The sequence below is a fragment of the Denticeps clupeoides genome, chromosome 8 (genome assembly GCF_900700375.1).
Source record: "Denticeps clupeoides chromosome 8, fDenClu1.1, whole genome shotgun sequence".
Classification (NCBI taxonomy): Eukaryota; Metazoa; Chordata; class Actinopteri; order Clupeiformes; family Denticipitidae; genus Denticeps; species Denticeps clupeoides.
This window is the reverse complement of record NC_041714.1, coordinates 18852699-18870492: the sequence shown is the minus strand read 5'-3', so window position 1 is coordinate 18870492 and position 17794 is coordinate 18852699. Positions and strand designations below refer to the sequence as shown.

The following is a 17794-nucleotide window of genomic DNA, read 5'->3' as shown; positions in this document are numbered from 1 at the left end:
TTGGGTGGAAAAAAAAACCTACAGCCTCACTTGAGACGGAGTCTTTAGTCACTGAAATGCGTTTCTTTCGTGTCTTTACAGGACCGCTTCCCCTCCACGCGTGTAGAGATCATCCACCGTTGTTCACCACGCACGTCACAAGACTTTATGTTGGGTTTATATTGTCGTAGAAAAGGACGGTCGTAAAATCGACTCGGATTACATCATTGAGATGGAGGGACCGGGATTTAGAGGGGTTTCTCCGTGTTTCTCGTTTGAAAACCGTATGATGTAAGTTAGCCAGCATTATTGGGATTCTGCAGGCCGAATGCCCGATTCCACAAGAACATTGTGGGGCGGTGGTGGCCTAGCGGTTAAGGAAGCGGCCCCCGTAATCAGAAGGTTGCCGGTTCGAATCCCGATCCGCCAAGGTGCCACTGAGGTGCCACTGAGCAAAGCACCGTCCCCACACACTGCTCCCTGGGCGCCTGTCATGGCTGCCCACTGCTCACTTATGGGACAAATGCAGAGGACAAATTTCACTGTGTGCATTGTGTGCTGTGCTGCTGTGTATCACATGTGACAATCACTTTGACTTAAAAAAAAAAATAATAACAATATTGCTTTTATTTTTGTATTTGTAATGAGTTACATTTTTTAGAATTTCTTTAAAGGAATAATAAAAAAACGAGGCAACTTGCGAATAAAACGTAGTCCAGATCTGCAGAAAAAAGGCGGTCCCCGCGAGTCCGGGGACGTGATCATATTTACAGAAGGGCTGCTGTGACGGGGATTCTACGCGGGCTGCGTCAGGTCGGCGCCCTCCTCCTCCTCCCGGCCCAGTTCTGGCCTCCGGGAGTTCTCCTCGTCCGAGTGGCCGAAGCAGGCCCGGATCATGTCGTCCTGCATGATCTCCACCTCGTACAAATTACTCGCCAGCGCCTCGGCCCGGACGAACGGCAGCGGCTGGATGGGCTCCGGCACGAGCTGCCCTGGCAGCGGCGCCGAGAACTTCTTGCCGATGTTGTGCAGGACGCAGCAGGCGTGGATGACCCGGGCGGCGCGGCCCAGCGAGCCGTCGACGGGGCCCAGGTCCTCCAGGCAGCGGAAGCGGCTCTTCAGGGCGCCGAACGCGCGCAGGCCGCAGCAGAGGACCTTGTGGTGGGCGATGCTGTAGTGCGCTTTGGAGTGTCCCTTGGAGCAGTTGAAGCGCAGCGGCGTCATGATGTGCCTGCTGAGCTCGTAGCCCCGCCCCCCTGCCGAAGGTGGGATCTTGTTAGGGAGGGCAGCCGTAACAGCGGGCAGGAATCTCTGTGAAGTTAGAGCTAATTTCGCGCCGGAACAGGTTTCGTGCGCCTGTTCCACTGATACTGATGTGGGCAGTGGTGGCCTAGCGGTTAAGGAAGCGGCCCCGTAATCAGAAGGTTGCCGGTTCGAATCCCGATCCGCCAAGGTGCCACTGAGGTGCCACCGAGCAAAGCACCGTCCCCACACACTGCTCCCCGGGCGCCGGTCATGGCTGCCCACTGCTCACTCAGGGTGATGGGTTAAATGCAGAGGACAAATTTCACTGTGTGCACCGTGTGCTGTGCTGCTGTGTATCACATGTGACAATCACTTCACTTTACTTTACTTTATTGATGTTGTAATAGAGTACAGGCGGTGGTGGCCTAGCGGTGAAGGAAGCGGCCCCGTAATCAGAAGGTTGCCGGTTCGAATCCCGACCCGAGCAAACCACCGTCCCCACACACTGCTCCCCGGGCGCTTGTCATGGTGAAACGCAGAGGACACATTTCACTGTGTGCACCGCGTGCTGTGTTTCACAACGACAATCACGTCACTTTCATAAGGCTACTCGACTTCACCAAAACAATAATAGTCACGACATTCATTACTTCTTAAAATGGAATTTCGTAAGTGAAAATGAATAAAAGTACATGAAACCGTTATGAGGGCGGGGCTTGTGACAGGGCATCGGTGCAAGTCGGAATGCAGCAAAATAATTGCTTTACATTTACAGCCTTTAGCAAGTGCCCTTATCCAGAGCGACTTACAATCAGTAGTTACAGGGACAGTCCCCCCCTGGAGACACTCAGGGTTAAGTGTCTTGCTCAGGGACACAATGGTAGTAAGTGGGATTTGAACCTGGGTCCTCTGGTTCATAGGCGAGTGTGGTACCCACTGTCGCGCTTTATTTTCATTTTAATTAATTGAAAGTGAAGTGATTGTCCTTGTGAAACACTGCACACACCTTTCAGCACTCTTGGTGATGAAAGGCGTGTGCGGGGACGGCATGTTGCTCAGTGGCACCTGGACATTCTGATAACCGTGAAAACCAGACGCCGGGAGGACGTACCAATGAGCCAGTTGGGGCCGTGGCAGCCCTGTCGGAACTGGAAGGAGATGCTGGATCCGTCCCACACCTTCTGCTCGGGGGTCCCTCCCGGGCAGCACCCCTCCACGCTCAGCAGGTTGCCGTCGCTGTCGCAGACCGCCTGGGTCAGGACGGACGTGTAGCCCAGGGCGTTCAGGTACAGGGCGGCGCTGTCGGCCGGCGGCGTGACCCGGACGTGCAGGCAGCCCAGGATCCCGACCACGTTGGGGATGCGGCTCAGGTCCTTGATGGTCTGCGCCACGCACATGCGGTCGTTGTGGCTGCCGGGGAAGGTGACGAACTGCGGCACCATGCCGGCCAGCAGGCGGGACACGGACCGGACGGCTTCGTCCGCCGAGGCCCGGTCCAGTCCCAGCCTGTCCATCACGGTCCTGGACACGGAGCCGGTGGCGAAGAAGCCGAGCGCGGCCAGAACCGCGGCGTCCACCCGGTCCGGCAGCTTCTTGCCGAATCGGACCCTGAGCAGGTCCACGATGAAAGTGAGACACTCGCGGCCGAAGTGGAAGTTCCCGAACAGGAACTCGTCGTCGAACTGGTCCAGGTAGCGCTGGGTCGGATCCGGGTCCGCATGCTGGCCGCCGGTGCGGGAGAGCTGCTCCTGCACCGCGAACCACACGGCTGGGGCGAACATGGCGACGGGACGCGCTACTCCGGCATGTCGGGTTTAATTCAGCGTCTCGTCGCTTCACGAAAGCATTTTAAACACAGTAACGCGCGTCGTGGAAAAGGACGCTGAGAGAAAGCGGGAGGGGATCGTGTTAACTTCCGGTGGGCGGCGGGCACCGCTTCAAAATAAAAGTCTTTGCTTTACCGACAATGTTGCCAAATGTATTTTTTATTTATTTATTTTTTTACAGGATTTAGCAGGATTAAGCAGTCTGAGGACTGAAATACCAGATTTTGTGACAACATTTTGCAGTGCATGTTACTATTTTTTAGCATTTGTTTGAAGTGAAGTTTCTGAAGAACCTTCACCAGAAGACCCAGGATTATCTTTGTCGTAACAGTAAAGCAATAAAATGTGCACTGAATTTTGATGTCAATAAACATGACAAACCCTGTAGATCCGAACACAATATAAAAATTCATATATAAATAATAAATACTGAGCTGCATACAAACTGAACAGCATAACTAAATTAAATTAAACCAATTAATGTTTATATGCAGCCATCTTTTCTCTTCTCAGGAAGTCAGGAGTAACTGACAAGTAACTTGTAACTATGGTACATATCATTAAAAAATCAGGTAAAAAACTGAAAAAAAAAAATATGTTAATGGGCATGTAATTAATATCATGAATGTAATTTGAGTATGTGTGTTAGAGAGTGTGTGCACGTGTATGTGTGAGTGTGTGAGAGAGAGAGTGTATGACTGTGTGTGGGAGAGAGAGTGTGTGTGTGTATGAGTGTGTGAGAGAGTGTGTGTGTGTATGTGCGTGTGTGTGTATGAGTGTGTGTGAGAGAGTGTGTGTGTGTGTATATGAGTGTGTGTGAAGTGATTGTCACATGTGATACACAGCAGCACAGCACACAGCACAGTGATTTAACTCTGCATTTAACCCATCACCCTGAGTGGGCAGTGGGCAGCCATGACATGCGCCCGGGGAGCAGTGTGTGGGGACGGTGCTTTGCTCAGTGGCACCTCAGTGGCACCTTGGCAGATCGGGATTCGAACCGGCAACCTTCTGATTACGGGGCCGATTCCTTAACTGACCCTCACTCATGTGTATGAGTGTGTGAGTGAGAGAGTGTGTGTATGTGTATGAGTCAGGGACGGATTATGGGTCATGTGGGTCCCTGGGCAAAACGTTCGCGAGGCCCCCTTCCCCCTCAAAAAAAAAAAAACGCCAGCATTGTCTGGGATGGCTAGTTGCTACGTCACCATGCCACTTGTGGGTCCAAACTAGTGCGGTGTACCATGTTGTAAAAGCAGAATGATGTTGACAAAATCTTTTGCCGCTTTTTACCTTGGAAAATGTGAAAAGAAGGTGGCTTAAGTTGATACAGTAAGTTGGATCTCAAATTATAATCAGTACAGCCTAATGCCTTTACCTCACGTTAGCAACGTAGCACAACCAGATCGTACCATGACTAACATTATTTGTTTGAATAATCCAGAATGTGCCAGTTCGAAATAGAAATGGAAATGTCTATAAAAGTGAACCAAAATGTCAGGTACCTGTTATAATCTGCCATTGTTGCTTTGCAGCTTTCCCAAAGAAGACAATTATATCCTCGCAGCTAGCAGGCAGTCATATCATGCGCAGGGCCAGGAACAAATAAATTCAAGGACACCAACAGAATTAAATGGTAAAGTAAGCGAAAATCACAAATACTACCAGCCACCCGTGCCATATTTAATAAACCAATAACTTAGATAAACAGCAGGTTTACACATGGGTTGTCAGAATGTTGTGGAGATGTGCGCTCATGTAGTTGAGAGGTGGCCCGGGCGTTAGCTTGCCAGATGCAAGTTGACATGTATAAATCTGACGATGGTATAAGGTGCAACAAATAGACCCAACAAGAAATATGATGCGGTCAAAATAATACGTGCTGTGAATTTCTTGCCAACTAGAGCCACGGCGGGCAAATGATAAATGAAACCTATTCATCCCATTTCTATTCAGAAGCCCATGGTTATTACCATGGGAAAGATAGGTCTCTCCCCATGATTTACGCATTGCAAGTTCTCCAAAAAAACTGTTTGCGATGCAAAATGTTTGGGGCTAGGGGCCCCATGGGCCCTCTGCACCCCAAGGGCCCGGTCCGTAATCCGTCCCTGGTATGAGTGTGTGAGTGAGAGAGTGTGCGCATGTGTATGAGTGTGTGTGAGTGTGTGTATGAGTGTGTGAGTGAGAGAGTGTGTGTGAGTGTGTGTGTGTGTATGAGTGTGTGAGTGAGAGTGTGTGTGTGTGTGTGTATGAGTGCGAGAGAGTGTGTGTGTGTATGAGTGTGAGAGGGTGTGTGAGTGTGTATGAGATGTGTGAGTGGGAGAGTGTGTGTATGAGTGTGTGAGTGAGTGTGTGTATGCGTGTGTGAGTGAGTAGAGCGTGTGTGTCATGAGTGTGTGCGTGAGGACGAGTGTGTGTGTCTGACGTGTGTTGAGTGTGTGTGTGTGTGTATGAGTGTGTGAGTGAGAGAGCGTGTGTGTGTGTGTGTTTTTGCGTGTGTGTGGTGTGTGTGTGGTCTGAGTATGTGAGTGAGACGTGTGTGTGTATGCGTGAGTGAGCGAGCGTGTGTGTGTCATGCGTGTTTGAGTGTGTGTGTGTACTGAGTGCGCGCGTGTGTGTGTATGCGTGTGTGCGTGAGCGCGTGTGTGTGTACTGCAGTGTTTATGGGCGTGTGTGTGTGTGTGTCTGCGTGTGTGCGTGCGCGCGCGTGTGTGTGTCTGCGTGTTTGCGTGTGTGTGTCTGCGTGTGTGCGTGCGCGCGCGTGTGTAGTGTCTGCGTGTTTGCGTGGTGTGTGTGTGTGTGTGTCTGCGTGTGTGCGTGCGCGTGTGTGTGTCTGCGTGCGTGCGCGCGCGTGTGTGTGTCTGCGTGTTTGCGTGTGTGTGTGTCTGCGTGCGCGCGTGTGTGTGTGTGCGTGTGTGCGTGCGCGTGTGTGTGTCTGCGTGTGTGCGTGCGTGCGCGTGTGTCTGCGTGTGTGCGTGCGCGCGTGTGTGTGTGTGCGTGTGTGCGTGCGTGCGCGTGTGTGTGAAAGTGCGTGTTTGCGTGTGTGTGTGGTGTGTGTGCGTGTGTCTGCGTGTGTGCGTGGGCGCGTGGTGTGTCTGCGTGTGTGCGTGCGCGCGCGTGTGGTGTGTGTGCGTGTTTGCGTGTGTGTGTGTCTGCGTGTGTGCGTGCGCGTGTGTGTGCGTGTGTGCGTGCGCGCGTGTGTGTGTGCGTGTGTGCGTGCGCGCGCGTGTGTGTGTCTGCGTGTTTGCGTGTGTGTGTGTGTGTGTCTGCGTGTGTGCGTGTGTGCGTGTGTGTGTCTGCGTGTGTGCGTGCGCCGCGTGTGTGTGTCTGCGTGTTTGCGTGTGTAGTGTGTGTGTGTGTGTGTCTGCGTGTGCGTGCGCGCGTGTGTGTGTGTGCGTGCGTGCGCGCGCGTGTGTGTGTCTGCGTGTGTGCGTGTGTGTGTGTCTGCGTGCGCGCGTGTGTGTGTCTGCGTGTGTGCGTGCGCGCGTGTGTGTGTGTGTGCGTGTGTGCGTGCGCGCGTGTGTGTGTCTGCGTGTGTGCGTGCGCGCGTGTGTGTGTGCGTGCGTGTGTGCGTGCGCGCGCGTGTGTCTGCGTGTGTGCGTGCGCGCGTGTGTGTGTCTGCGTGTGTGCGTGCGCGCGCGTGTGTGTGTGTGCGTGTTTGCGTGTGTGTGTGTGTGTGTGTGTGTGTGTGTGCGTGCGCGCGCGTCTGTGTGTCTGCGTGTTTCGTGTGTGTGTGGCTCTGCGTGTGTGCGTGCGCGTGTGGTGTGGTCTGCGTGTGGTGCGTTCGCGCGCGTGTGTGTGTCTGCGTGTTTTGCGTGGTGTGTGTCTCTGCGTGTGTGCGTGCGCGCGTGTGTAGTGTCCTGCGTGTGTGCGTGCGCGCGCGTGTGTGTCTGCGTGTGGTGCGTGCGCGCGTGTGTGTGTCTGCGTGTGTGCGTGCGCGCGTGTGTGTGGTGTGTGTCTGCGTGTGTGCGTGCGCGCGTGTGTGTCTGCGTAGTGTGCGTGCGCGCGTGTGTGTGTGTGCGTGGATGTGGCAGTGCGCGCGTGTGTGTGTGCGTGTGTGCGTGCGCGCATGCGTGTGTGTATGCGTGCGTGCGTGCAGCGCGTGTGTGTCTGCGTGTGTGCGTGGCGCCGCGTGTGTGTCTGCGTGTGTGCGTGCGCGCGCGTGTGTGTCTGCGTGTGTGCGTGCGCGCGTGTGTGTGTCTGCGTGTGTGCCGTGCTCGCGCGTGGTGTGTCTGCGTGTGTGCGTGCGCGCGCGTGTGTCTGCGTGTCTGCGTGTGTGCGTGCGCGTGTGTGTGTGCGTGTGTGCGTGCTCGCGCGTGTGTGTTCTGCGTGTGTGCGTGCGCGCGTGTGCTCTGCGTGTCTGCGTGTGTGCGTGCGCGCGCTGTGATGTCTGCGTGTGTGCGTGCGCGCGCGTGTGTCTGCGTGTCTGCGTGGTGTGCGTGCGCGCGTGGTGTGTGTCTGCGTGTGTGCGTGCGCGCGCGTGTGTGTCTGCGTGTGTGCGTGCGCGGCGTGTGTGTGTCTGCTGTGTGTGCGTGCGAGCGCGTGTGTCGCGTGTGTGCGTGCGCGAGCGTGTGTATATGAGTGTGTGCGCGCGCGCACGAGTGTCGCAAATCCCCCAGTGAGCAACTAAACATGAGCCGCTGAAGTAAAGCGGCGCCTGCGTCTGACGTCCTGCTGTTAAACCCCCTTCGTGGTCCAGAATCCCGGCGGGCTGGAGCGACCTGTCTGCCAGGTGAACCGCGGATCCTTCCCTCCTGGTTTTATGCTGACTTTGCCTTCTGGAGGTCCAGTCCCCGACGCTCCGTGCGACCGCCGTGCGTCCGAAGTGCAGCCGGTCAAGAGTTCGGCCCGACCGTCCATGACATCACGAACCGGCCACTAGTGAGTACCCCGGCGCGGCGCGTTACTGGCTGCAGGTTCGCGGTGGAACTTCGCGGTTCTCCGCCTGTCAAGTGCGCCGCGCCGGCCGAGTAGCATGCTAAGCTAATTTAGCCTTTAGCTAAACCGTGAGAGGGGTCGGCGGTCGCGACTCCTTCCCCGACGAGGAGTTTACTCTTTTAAAGCCCTCGTTTCCTCTCTAACACGTCGACCTGGTTCCACGATCTGATGTTGACCGAATTATTATTTTTTTGTTTTGTTTGTTTTAATGACTCTCCTGGTCAAGCTAAACTCGGCTAAGACGTGTTGTCGCTCACGCCCCGCGAACTTCGTTGCACAACCACAATGTGGGATTTGAGCTTTTTTTTTTTGTTTAGAACGTCCGTCTTTCTGGTCCGCGGTATTGTGCGGACTGTCGCCGACTTGGTGGCGAGTCGGTGTTGGCGTTAGCATCGGTAGCTAAACGTGCAACAAGTGGCAGGAGCGGGTTGTTGACAGAAGCGAAAGCGAAATCGTCCCGTAATGGTGAATTTTAACAAACGTCGTGCTGCCCCTGGACCCAGTGGCCTTTGCCCCCGTAGGTGCATTGCAATGACACAATAAACTAAATACAATCATACAATTGATATTTGAATACGAGTACGGGGTGGTAGTAGCCCAGTGGGTAACACATTCGCCTATGAGCCAGAAGACCCGGGTTCAAACCAGCTTACTACCATCGTGTCCCTGAGCAAGACACTTAACCCCGAGTGTCTCCAGGGGGGGACTGTCCCCGTAACTGCTGATTGTAAGTCACTCTCGATAAGCGAGTCTGGTAAATACAGTAAATGTAAGTGAGTCAACTTCCCAGCTTGCACTGCAGGTTGGCGAGGCTTTGGTTTTATTATTCACACGGCCGAGGACTGCCCCATCTTGTTCTCAGGAGCATGCCAAGGGAGTGTCTCCTCGTTCCAGTTACACATCATCATCATCATCATCATCAGTCTGAAGCATGTTAGTACGTCATACGTCAGTTGCGTAAATCCATGTGTCGCGTCATATTTGCTTTAATCACTGTTGTCATCAGAATTACATTTGTGATGTTTTACTGTGATTTATATTAACTTTTGCAGTGCTTTTTTATGGTAACTGTTTGAAATCTACAGTAAAATGCAAAACTAGTGAAAAAACGCATCAATCTCTTTCACGACTGATTCTGTGAATCTCATCAGCGTCTGATTCTGTCTGACATTGTGCACTGACGCCAGGTTGCGGAAACTGGCCTGAAACAACAATCTTTTTCATGCAACAGTTGTCAATACGATGATCTTTTTTCATATAGGAAAAAAAAAAAAACAGGTGGAAATGGCCAGATCCTCCAATTTGGTGCCCGGCTGGCTAGTTTTCCCTTTTCCCTATACCAGACCACTAGAACCTATTATGCTGCCTTATTAGATTTTGTGTCTAATTAAATTTCTCCTCCAGTTGTCCTACACCGATTTTTAAAATCCCCACCCACCACGTCCGTAGCTGACGCCCTCGCTGTTTGTCACTCTGTTCTCTCCTGGCCATCCTCTGTCTCTCAGGATGGCGTTGTGGGCTCAGGCGCAGCAGCTGCAAGGGGAGGCTCTGCACCGGATGCAGTCCCTCTATGGCCAGCACTTCCCGATAGAGGTCCGCCATTACCTGGCCCAGTGGATCGAAGCGCAGCCCTGGTCTGTTTCTGTCTGTGTGTGATCTTTGGTCGGGTGTAAGACTGGCTGGGGGTTTAATGTCGGGCCTGTGTGACGTGTTCCACCATCAGGGACGCTGTGGACCCCGAGAACACCCAGGAAGAGTTTAAGGCCAAGCGTTTGCTGGACAGCCTGATCCAGGAGCTGCAGAAAAGAGCCGAGCATCAAGTGGGAGAAGATGGCTTCCTGCTCAAGATTAAACTGGGCCACTACGCCACGCAGCTCAAGGTGCGCATGAAGCCCAGAAGAGAAGCCTAGATGTTGTCTATTTATAACTTGGAAAGTGTATCGGTATTCATAGTCACATAAGGACAATATTTCAGACTAATTTTCAGAAAAGATAACATCCTTCTACTCCTTTTTTTGTTTTGTTTTGTAGTTGCTTTTTTACCAGTATTAGAAAAGGTCTTACAACTAGTAATTTACAAGAAATGTCATTACTTAAGTGAATGTACAGATACCACTGATGAAATCTTACTCCACTACAAGTGAAGTGATTGATTGATTGCCATTGTGAAACACTGCAGCACAGCACACGGTGACACAATAAAATGTGTCCTCTGCTTTTAACCTTTGGTGAGAGTGGGCAGCCATGACAGGCGCCCGGGGAGCAGTGTGTGGGGACAGTGCTTTGCTCAGTGGCACCTTGGCAGATCAGGATTCGAACTGGCAACCTTCTGATTATGGGGTCACTTCCTTAACCGCTAGGCTACCACTGCCAAAAGGTCATAGTCAGAACACATACAATACCTAGATTGACTAGATTGTAGAACCTCTAGAGCACATGTGTCAGACTCTCATACCACATCCCATGAGATCTCATTATATAGATCTATTATTAAGGCCCGGCCATATAAAGCACTGATAACACACAGACTACAGCACTTCGGTGTCAACCCGAGTGCCCTGCTCTCCGAGTTCACATTGCGCTTCGGTGACTTTGAAGCCGTCGACGTGGAACCTGCTCCTGTACAGTTTCAGGTGCAGTGTAAAGAACTTAAGCACTGCATTATGGGATCTGTAGTTAGTGTGATTTCATATCGCCGGACCATAATAATAGATCTATATAAAGTGCTCTAGGTCAGCATTTCTCCAACCCTGGTCCTGGAGGAACGTCTGCCAAAGAGTCTTCACTCCAGCCCTACCTGGTAGTAGTAGCCTAGTGGGTAACACCTATGAACCAGAAGACCCAGGTTCAAACCCCACTTACTACCATTGTGTCCCTGAGCAAGACACTTAACCCTAAGTTGCTCCAGGGGGGGACTGTCCCTGTAACTACTGATTGTAAGTCTCTCTGGATAAGGGCGTCTGATAAATGCTGTAAATGTAGATTGTGCAGATTGTGAAGATATATGATTTGGACCAAAAACGCCAGATGTTCATGCTCTAGAGTAAGGAATTGGTCAGATGTTACAGAATGAAACACAACCGAGCTGACAACGAAGTAATCTGTTTATTTTTTATGTGCCGTCACAAAAAACACCCGAGTTAAAAGTAATGACTAGCAAGGCCCTTGATAGAAATGAAGTGAAGTAAAGGGTACAATATTTGTCTTTAAAATGTAGTGAAGTGAAAGTCATACATTTCACAAATACTCAACACTCAAGTAAATCAACTTCGTTAATGTCCACCTCTGAATGTAAGTCATGGAGGATGCGGGTGTGTCCTGATACGACCTTTCTTCACTGCATCCTTCCTGGTTCAGTCTCCCTCATTTCTAGTGAGTCAGGGAGCTCATAATATGTGTGTTTTATCAATTTTGTTTTATTAATGTTTTTTCTTGGAAAACAAGGAAATGACCCAAAACTGTATAAAGCAAGGACTTTTTGGTGGAACGGAAGTAAAGCTTCTCAGTAGTTTCTACACGTTGCCAGGTTTGGTTTGGAGTGTTGCCCGTACACTGGGGGTTTCCACAAAAAGACGATTAGTGCAGGCAGTTGAGAGTGAAGGTTACGGGTGTTTTTGGTCTCATACCTTGAAAACTGCCGCTGTGGCATTCCACTTTCGTTTTCTCATCACCTCTTCACTCGCCGTTCTTGGAGTTAAATGAGTTGGTAGATGATCTATTTCCAGATGTTGTCCCCCAGGTTGTTTCATGTGAAATGAATGAAAGCTGCTCTTCATTCACTCGTTTCTGATTGTCTGTAAATACAAGGGGCTTTTGTTTTATCTGATTCTTACTACATAGTTGTTTTCAGCATTCAGAAAAGGACACATTTTCTCATCAAATCTTATTTTTAATGGCAAAAGTGGAGCCTGGTTTTCTTGCTGTTTAAACATGCTTCATATGTACTTGTACAGGCTATTATATGTGATTTTTTTTAATGTGTATGTTTCTCCAAGTGAGTGGATTTGTATTTTTATCTTTAGAGCACATATGACCGATGCCCTCTGGAGTTGGTGCGCAGTATTAAACACATCCTGTACAACGAAGAGAGGCTGGTGCAGGAAGCCATGAATGTGAGCAACACACAAAAACATCAACTACACATTAACTGCAGTGAATTGAGGCTTTGTTACACATTCTGATCACTGCTTCTCGGGAGCCGTTCTGATTGGTCTTGTTCTCGTGTTTGCTTGACTGTGATTGGTAGGTGACCTCCCCGGCAGGAGGGACTATTGACGGGACCTCTCAGAAGTACCAGCAGATCAATCAGACCTTCGAGGAGCTGCGTGTGATGACGCAGGACACTGAGAACGACTTGCGGAAGCTGCAGCACAGCCAGGAATACTTCATTATACAGTACCAGGAAAGCCTGCGCATTCAGGGTAACTCTCTCACACACACTTACACACACACACTATACTTTGCACTTGTGTACCCCTATCTCATTTTCTCTCACTGCCTTCTGGTTTTTGCGCCCTAACCCTGAAGCTCAGATTAACAGTCTAGCAAACTTGCCCCCAACTGAGCGTGTGCAGCGGGAGAGCAGTCTGCAGAGTAAACGTGCCACAGTGGAGGCCTGGCTCACGCGAGAGGCTAACACACTACTTAAATACAGACAGGTATTCCTCCCCTAACATACCTACACGCAGACACATGGGGTAGACGGTAGCGGATGAGTCCTTTATAGAAACTGTGCTGTAGTACAGCATTTATGTGGTTGTTGAAGGACCTGGCAGAGAAGATGCAGAAAACGTTGGCATCGCTGCGTAAACAGCAGACAGTGATTCTGGACGATGAACTGATCCAGTGGAAGAGACGGCAGCAACTGGCTGGCAATGGTGGACCACAGGAGGGAGGACTGGACATACTGCAGTCCTGGTATACATATATCCCAACACACACACACAAACTCACTCACATACGTGTATCAGACCAGAGTTGGCACTCTTTAAATATTGTTTCATTTTTGATAATCACATGTGATTGGCTGCTGGACCAGGTGTCATTTCCTGTGGTGCATTGACCTGCCTGTACATCAGTTGTGTGTGTGTGTGTGTGTGTGTGTGTGTGTGTTTGCCTGTAGGTGTGAAAAGCTGGCAGACACGATCTGGCAGAACCGGCAGCAGATTCGACGAGTCGAACACCTGACCCAGCAGCTGCCCATTCCGGGACCAACTGAGGAGCTGCTGAGCGAACTCAACACCACCATCACAGACATCATATCAACGCTGGTCACCAGGTGTCTACTCAGACCCAGAGCAAATCATTCTGGGAAGAAGAAACCTCTTCTCACGTGTGTGTGTGTGTGTGTGTGTGTTTGTGTGTTGATCTGCAGCACCTTCATCATAGAGAAGCAGCCTCCCCAAGTTCTGAAGACTCAGACCAAGTTCGCAGCAACTGTTCGCTTTTTGGTGGGAGGGAAGCTCAACGTCCACATGAACCCTCCTCAGGTCAAAGCCATCATCATCAGTGAACAGCAGGCCAAAGCCCTGGTCAAGAACGAGAACACCAGGAAGTGAGTTCATGGTTTAAGATTATACGCTGGGAACGTTTTTGCACAATTAGCTTGTATATGGGTGACTAGAAACAATTAAAAATATTGAATCATTCTGTCATATTCTAACATTTTAACAGTGTTTATGTGGACTTTTTGGGCTTATCTCAGCATATCTCCTTTCCTTGTCCATCATTCTGAGTAATGTGGGCTTAAATGTGTGGGGAAAAGTCCTCTTTATGTTTTACTGAAGCTCTTTTGTCCCAGCTGTTCCCAGCTAAAGTAGAGAAGGAGAGTGGTGCAGTTGTATTATTGGGTCACACTGAGTGAGTGTGTGTGTCTGTGTGTATGTTTCTAGTGACAGCAGTGGGGATATCCTGAATAATAACTGTGTGATGGAGTACCACCAGACCACGGGAACCCTCAGCGCACACTTCAGGAACATGGTGAGAAGAGCAGGACAGCAGGAGTGCAGATCACACACACACTCACATACACACACACACACACACACAGTCACCATATGAACCCACCCCTCTCTCCCTCTCGCTCTCACAGTCTCTGAAGCGCATCAAGAGGTCGGATCGACGTGGGGCAGAGTCAGTGACTGAGGAGAAGTTCACGGTCCTTTTTGAGTCTCAGTTCACTGTGGGCGGAAACGAACTCGTGTTCCACGTCAAGGTCCACAAAATGATTATTTTTTTCTTTTGTTATTTTATTTTAAATATAATTAGACAATTAATCTGGTGTGTGTCCTTCAAACTGTGTGAACACTTGCATGAAATGTAGACTCCACAGTGACATACACACACAGACATATAAAAGAAAACATGATTCCTCAGACCAGGTCACCTTCTTCCATTGCTCCATGGTCCTTCTTTGATGCTACTGTAGTTGGTGGTGGGCATTGGTCACCACCCAACATTGCACAAGAGTTGCAGTTTTGGAACCCCAAGGAGGTTCTGTTGCTTCCTAATACATGCAACCCACTGCCAGGCGCCACAGTAAGAAGCGACTCAATCAGATTCACTTGACCTGTGACTGGTAATAATGTATTGTGGATGATAGCTGTATGCAACATGCCGTGACACTAACACAGGAGATTATAAGTGGCTACTTTTATTTTAAAAAATATAAATGATGATTAAGTCATGATAATTATACCGTTTCAGACGTTGTCACTGCCTGTGGTTGTTATTGTTCATGGCAGTCAGGACAACAATGCTACAGCAACTGTACTGTGGGACAATGCTTTCTCTGAGCCGGTGAGTGAATGTGTGTGTGGGTTTTTCATTAAAACTACAACATCTAACTGAAGACATGTTAACCATTATTAAACACAGTCGGAACAAGATTCAGTGCGAGCGTATAGTTCTCAGCACTTGTTTGTCCTGACTTCCTTCCAGGGGAGGGTTCCTTTCGTCGTTCCTGATAAGGTGCTGTGGCCACAGCTGTGTGAGGCTCTGAATATGAAATACAAGGCAGAGATGCAGAGCAACCGTGGACTGTCTGAGGAGAACCTGGTCTTCCTCGCCCAGAAGGCCTTCAGCAACTGCAGCAACAACCCAGAGGATTACCGCAGCATGACCATGACCTGGTCCCAATTCAACCGGGTCAGCGCCTGAGTAAAAAAAAAAAAAAAAAAAAACAAGCCTGCAACTGATACTAGATCAGCCACCCTCCGAGTTATGCCATATATGTAAAAAATATTGCATCAATCTGCTTCCTTTTGCAGGAGAATTTACCTGGCAGGACCTTCACCTTCTGGCAGTGGTTTGATGGGGTGATGGAGCTGATGAAGAGGCACCTCAGGGCCCACTGGAATGATGGGTAAAAGAGACATGCACAGTTATCACAAGATGAACAAAACCACACCAAATGGAAAATCACAAAACTGATGAGCGTCATAACGTGATCTGCAAATCACGTTATGTTATGCAGTAGCACCATCAGTCATTTTTTATTTTTACTCTCTTCTGTGTGTGAAGAGCGATCCTGGGCTTTGTGAATAAGCAGCAGGCCCAGGACATGCTGATGTCCAAACCCAACCGCACGTTTCTGCTGCGCTTCAGCGACTCTGAGATCGGGGGCATCACTATCGCCTGGGTGGCGGAGAACCCCAACAAAGCAGGTGAGATTCCTCCTTAGCTGGAAGAGCGAGGAGAGGTCTAACTGAGCTGCTTAATAGCTGCTCAGTATAGTGTAAAATATCCGCTTGTGTGCGTATGTGTGTTGCAGGAGAGAGGATGGTATGGAATCTGATGCCCTTCACGACTAAAGACTTCACAATCCGCTCTTTGGCTGACCGAATCAGTGACCTCAACCACCTGCACTTCCTCTACCCCAGCCAGCCTAAAGATGAGGTCTTCTCCAGATACTACAGCCCCCCTCACTGTGAGGCCGTCTCCGCTGCCCTTTTAAACACTCTTGTATTCTCTTGGAGCTTTGGACACCTATGTCACAGTCTTCATTCTCATCTAATCTCCAGCTAAACCGGTGGATGGCTATGTCAAACCAGAGATCAAGCAGGTGGTCAAAGTGGAGTAAGTTTCCTGTAGTTTCACATCTACACCGTTTTCACACTCGTATTGTTGCATTTAGCAAATTTGTAGCCTGTAGAACAGTGTGTGCTGATGTGTTCCTCAGGTTCTCATCCCCCAGCCCTGATCCATCACCTGGAACTCCCTCTTTCGTGGATCAGGCCGTGTCTCCAACAGTCAACCAGCCCCATGCTTTCAACCTGTACTCTGGCATGTGAGTCTCCAATACACCTCGTTAATGAAAAGCCACGACGCTTTGTGACGATTCCGTGTTCCATGTGCACAGGTCTGACTCTATGATGGATCCTGATGGGGAGTTTGACCTGGAGGTGGAGACCATGGACATGGCGCGGCAGGTGGAGGAGTTCCTGAGGCAGCCTATCGAGAACCGCTGGGGCGGCCAGCAGTCCTGACCACACGTCCCTGTCCACCTGAGACATACCACACACCCACTCTGTGCCTGACAATCACTGCTCTGCAGCCCCAAGCAGGGTGCTTACAAAAAAAAATTGAGGAACATGTAAAAGTGCCACGCTGACCTTATTATTAACTCTTCTGTGTTGTAATCCTGTCTTGTGCAAATTGCTGATTAATGTGAAACGTCCCTTTTTTTTTTTTTAATGGTGGTTTCTTGTAGTGAGCAGGGGAGGAAAGGAAAACCAGTATGTTAATATCTGCTGCCAACATTGTACATCATCTTTACACACACACACACACACACACCAGATGTTCATAGCCCATATACATATACATGCCGCACATTGATCAGCCAATACTGTTGGTCTAAGATGACTTGTACAGTTATGAAGCTCTGTTGCAGCTGGTGACTGGTCCTGCTGACATGAATTGGCTCCATTTCAAAGCAGCTACGGTTCAGAACGAACGCTTGCTTCCCCAAAGCCCCCGATCACTTGCACTCTTGGTTTTTATTTCTAAACGAAGGGTACAATTGGCGACATCGAAAGGACAAAGGGGGACGTTAATCAGTACTACATTGAACGAGTGGGCTTGTGCCAGAGTGGGCTTGTGATGACTTGAGCTGCAGCGTTTTTTTTTTTTTTACGCCGGATTTCTAAACGGTGTGCTGTGATGGCCGTCGGCCCTCTGCCTCCAAGAATCAGGCAATCGAGTTCTTTATTAGATTCCTATCTGAAAATGGCAGCAAGTCAGCGCGTGTTCATGTTGAACTGGAACAGCTTTACGTTTGAAGTAATGTTCAGTCCCGACCATTCCGCCAATCAAGCCATGCAGAGCCACACCCTTGTGTTCAGAAAAGATCTCAGGAAAATTCTAACAGGCACAGTACCAAACAAGAGTCTCTTCTTGAGTTATTTTCTTTCTGTTCTGTGAAAACCATGTTATTTTACTAACTCATAAGTGTTTACCACCGCGTATCGTGCTTTTTATACCCGAGGACAGTTTGTGGGTACTGTGAAAACGAGTCTGGTTTGTGTTGCTTTTCCTTCGTTGGACAATGATTCTGAAATGTTCCATTGTTACGACATGTCCTGTATGCCGTACCTTGGAGCATTTTGGGAGGGAAAATAAAAGTTTTATATATATTTTAAAAGGCAGTTGTTACTATGGCTGTCAGCCAGCAGAGATCTCCTGAATCCACACACATTCATACCTTTTTACAGTTAAACATCCAGAATCACCCATACTATATCTGTTTTTGGAAATCCTTGAAACACATAAAATGATTTCATTCATAACCCTTCATTGATATTGAC

At 49.8% G+C, this 17794-nt stretch overlaps 2 protein-coding genes across 3 annotated transcripts; one reads left to right on the top strand and one right to left on the bottom strand.

Annotated features, from left to right (window-relative positions):
• Window positions 1-583: 583 nt before the first annotated feature.
• Window positions 584-3158, bottom strand: LOC114795314 (putative nuclease HARBI1). The gene is made up of 2 exons (XM_028988420.1): window positions 2336-3158; window positions 584-1235 (listed from the first exon to the last, which is right to left on the bottom strand). Exons 1-2 carry the CDS (start codon window positions 3003-3005, stop codon window positions 775-777), a joined length of 1131 nt encoding a protein of 376 aa, XP_028844253.1. The 5' UTR covers window positions 3006-3158; the 3' UTR covers window positions 584-774.
• Window positions 3159-7651: 4493 nt separating this feature from the next.
• On the top strand, window positions 7652-17631 carry stat5b (signal transducer and activator of transcription 5b). Of its 2 annotated transcripts, none has more exons than XM_028988216.1 (19): window positions 7652-7931; window positions 9494-9622; window positions 9712-9868; window positions 12011-12100; window positions 12235-12409; window positions 12516-12646; window positions 12754-12905; window positions 13111-13266; window positions 13363-13542; window positions 13880-13967; window positions 14080-14202; window positions 14694-14786; window positions 14928-15134; window positions 15257-15351; window positions 15510-15652; window positions 15760-15915; window positions 16010-16064; window positions 16168-16275; window positions 16348-17631. In XM_028988216.1, exons 2-19 carry the CDS (start codon window positions 9495-9497, stop codon window positions 16472-16474), a joined length of 2364 nt encoding a protein of 787 aa, XP_028844049.1. In that variant the 5' UTR covers window positions 7652-7931; window position 9494; the 3' UTR covers window positions 16475-17631. The 2 variants fall into 2 exon arrangements, with proteins under 2 accessions (XP_028844049.1, XP_028844050.1); XM_028988217.1 differs by having other exon boundaries at window positions 7662-7782.
• Window positions 17632-17794: the final 163 nt, after the last annotated feature.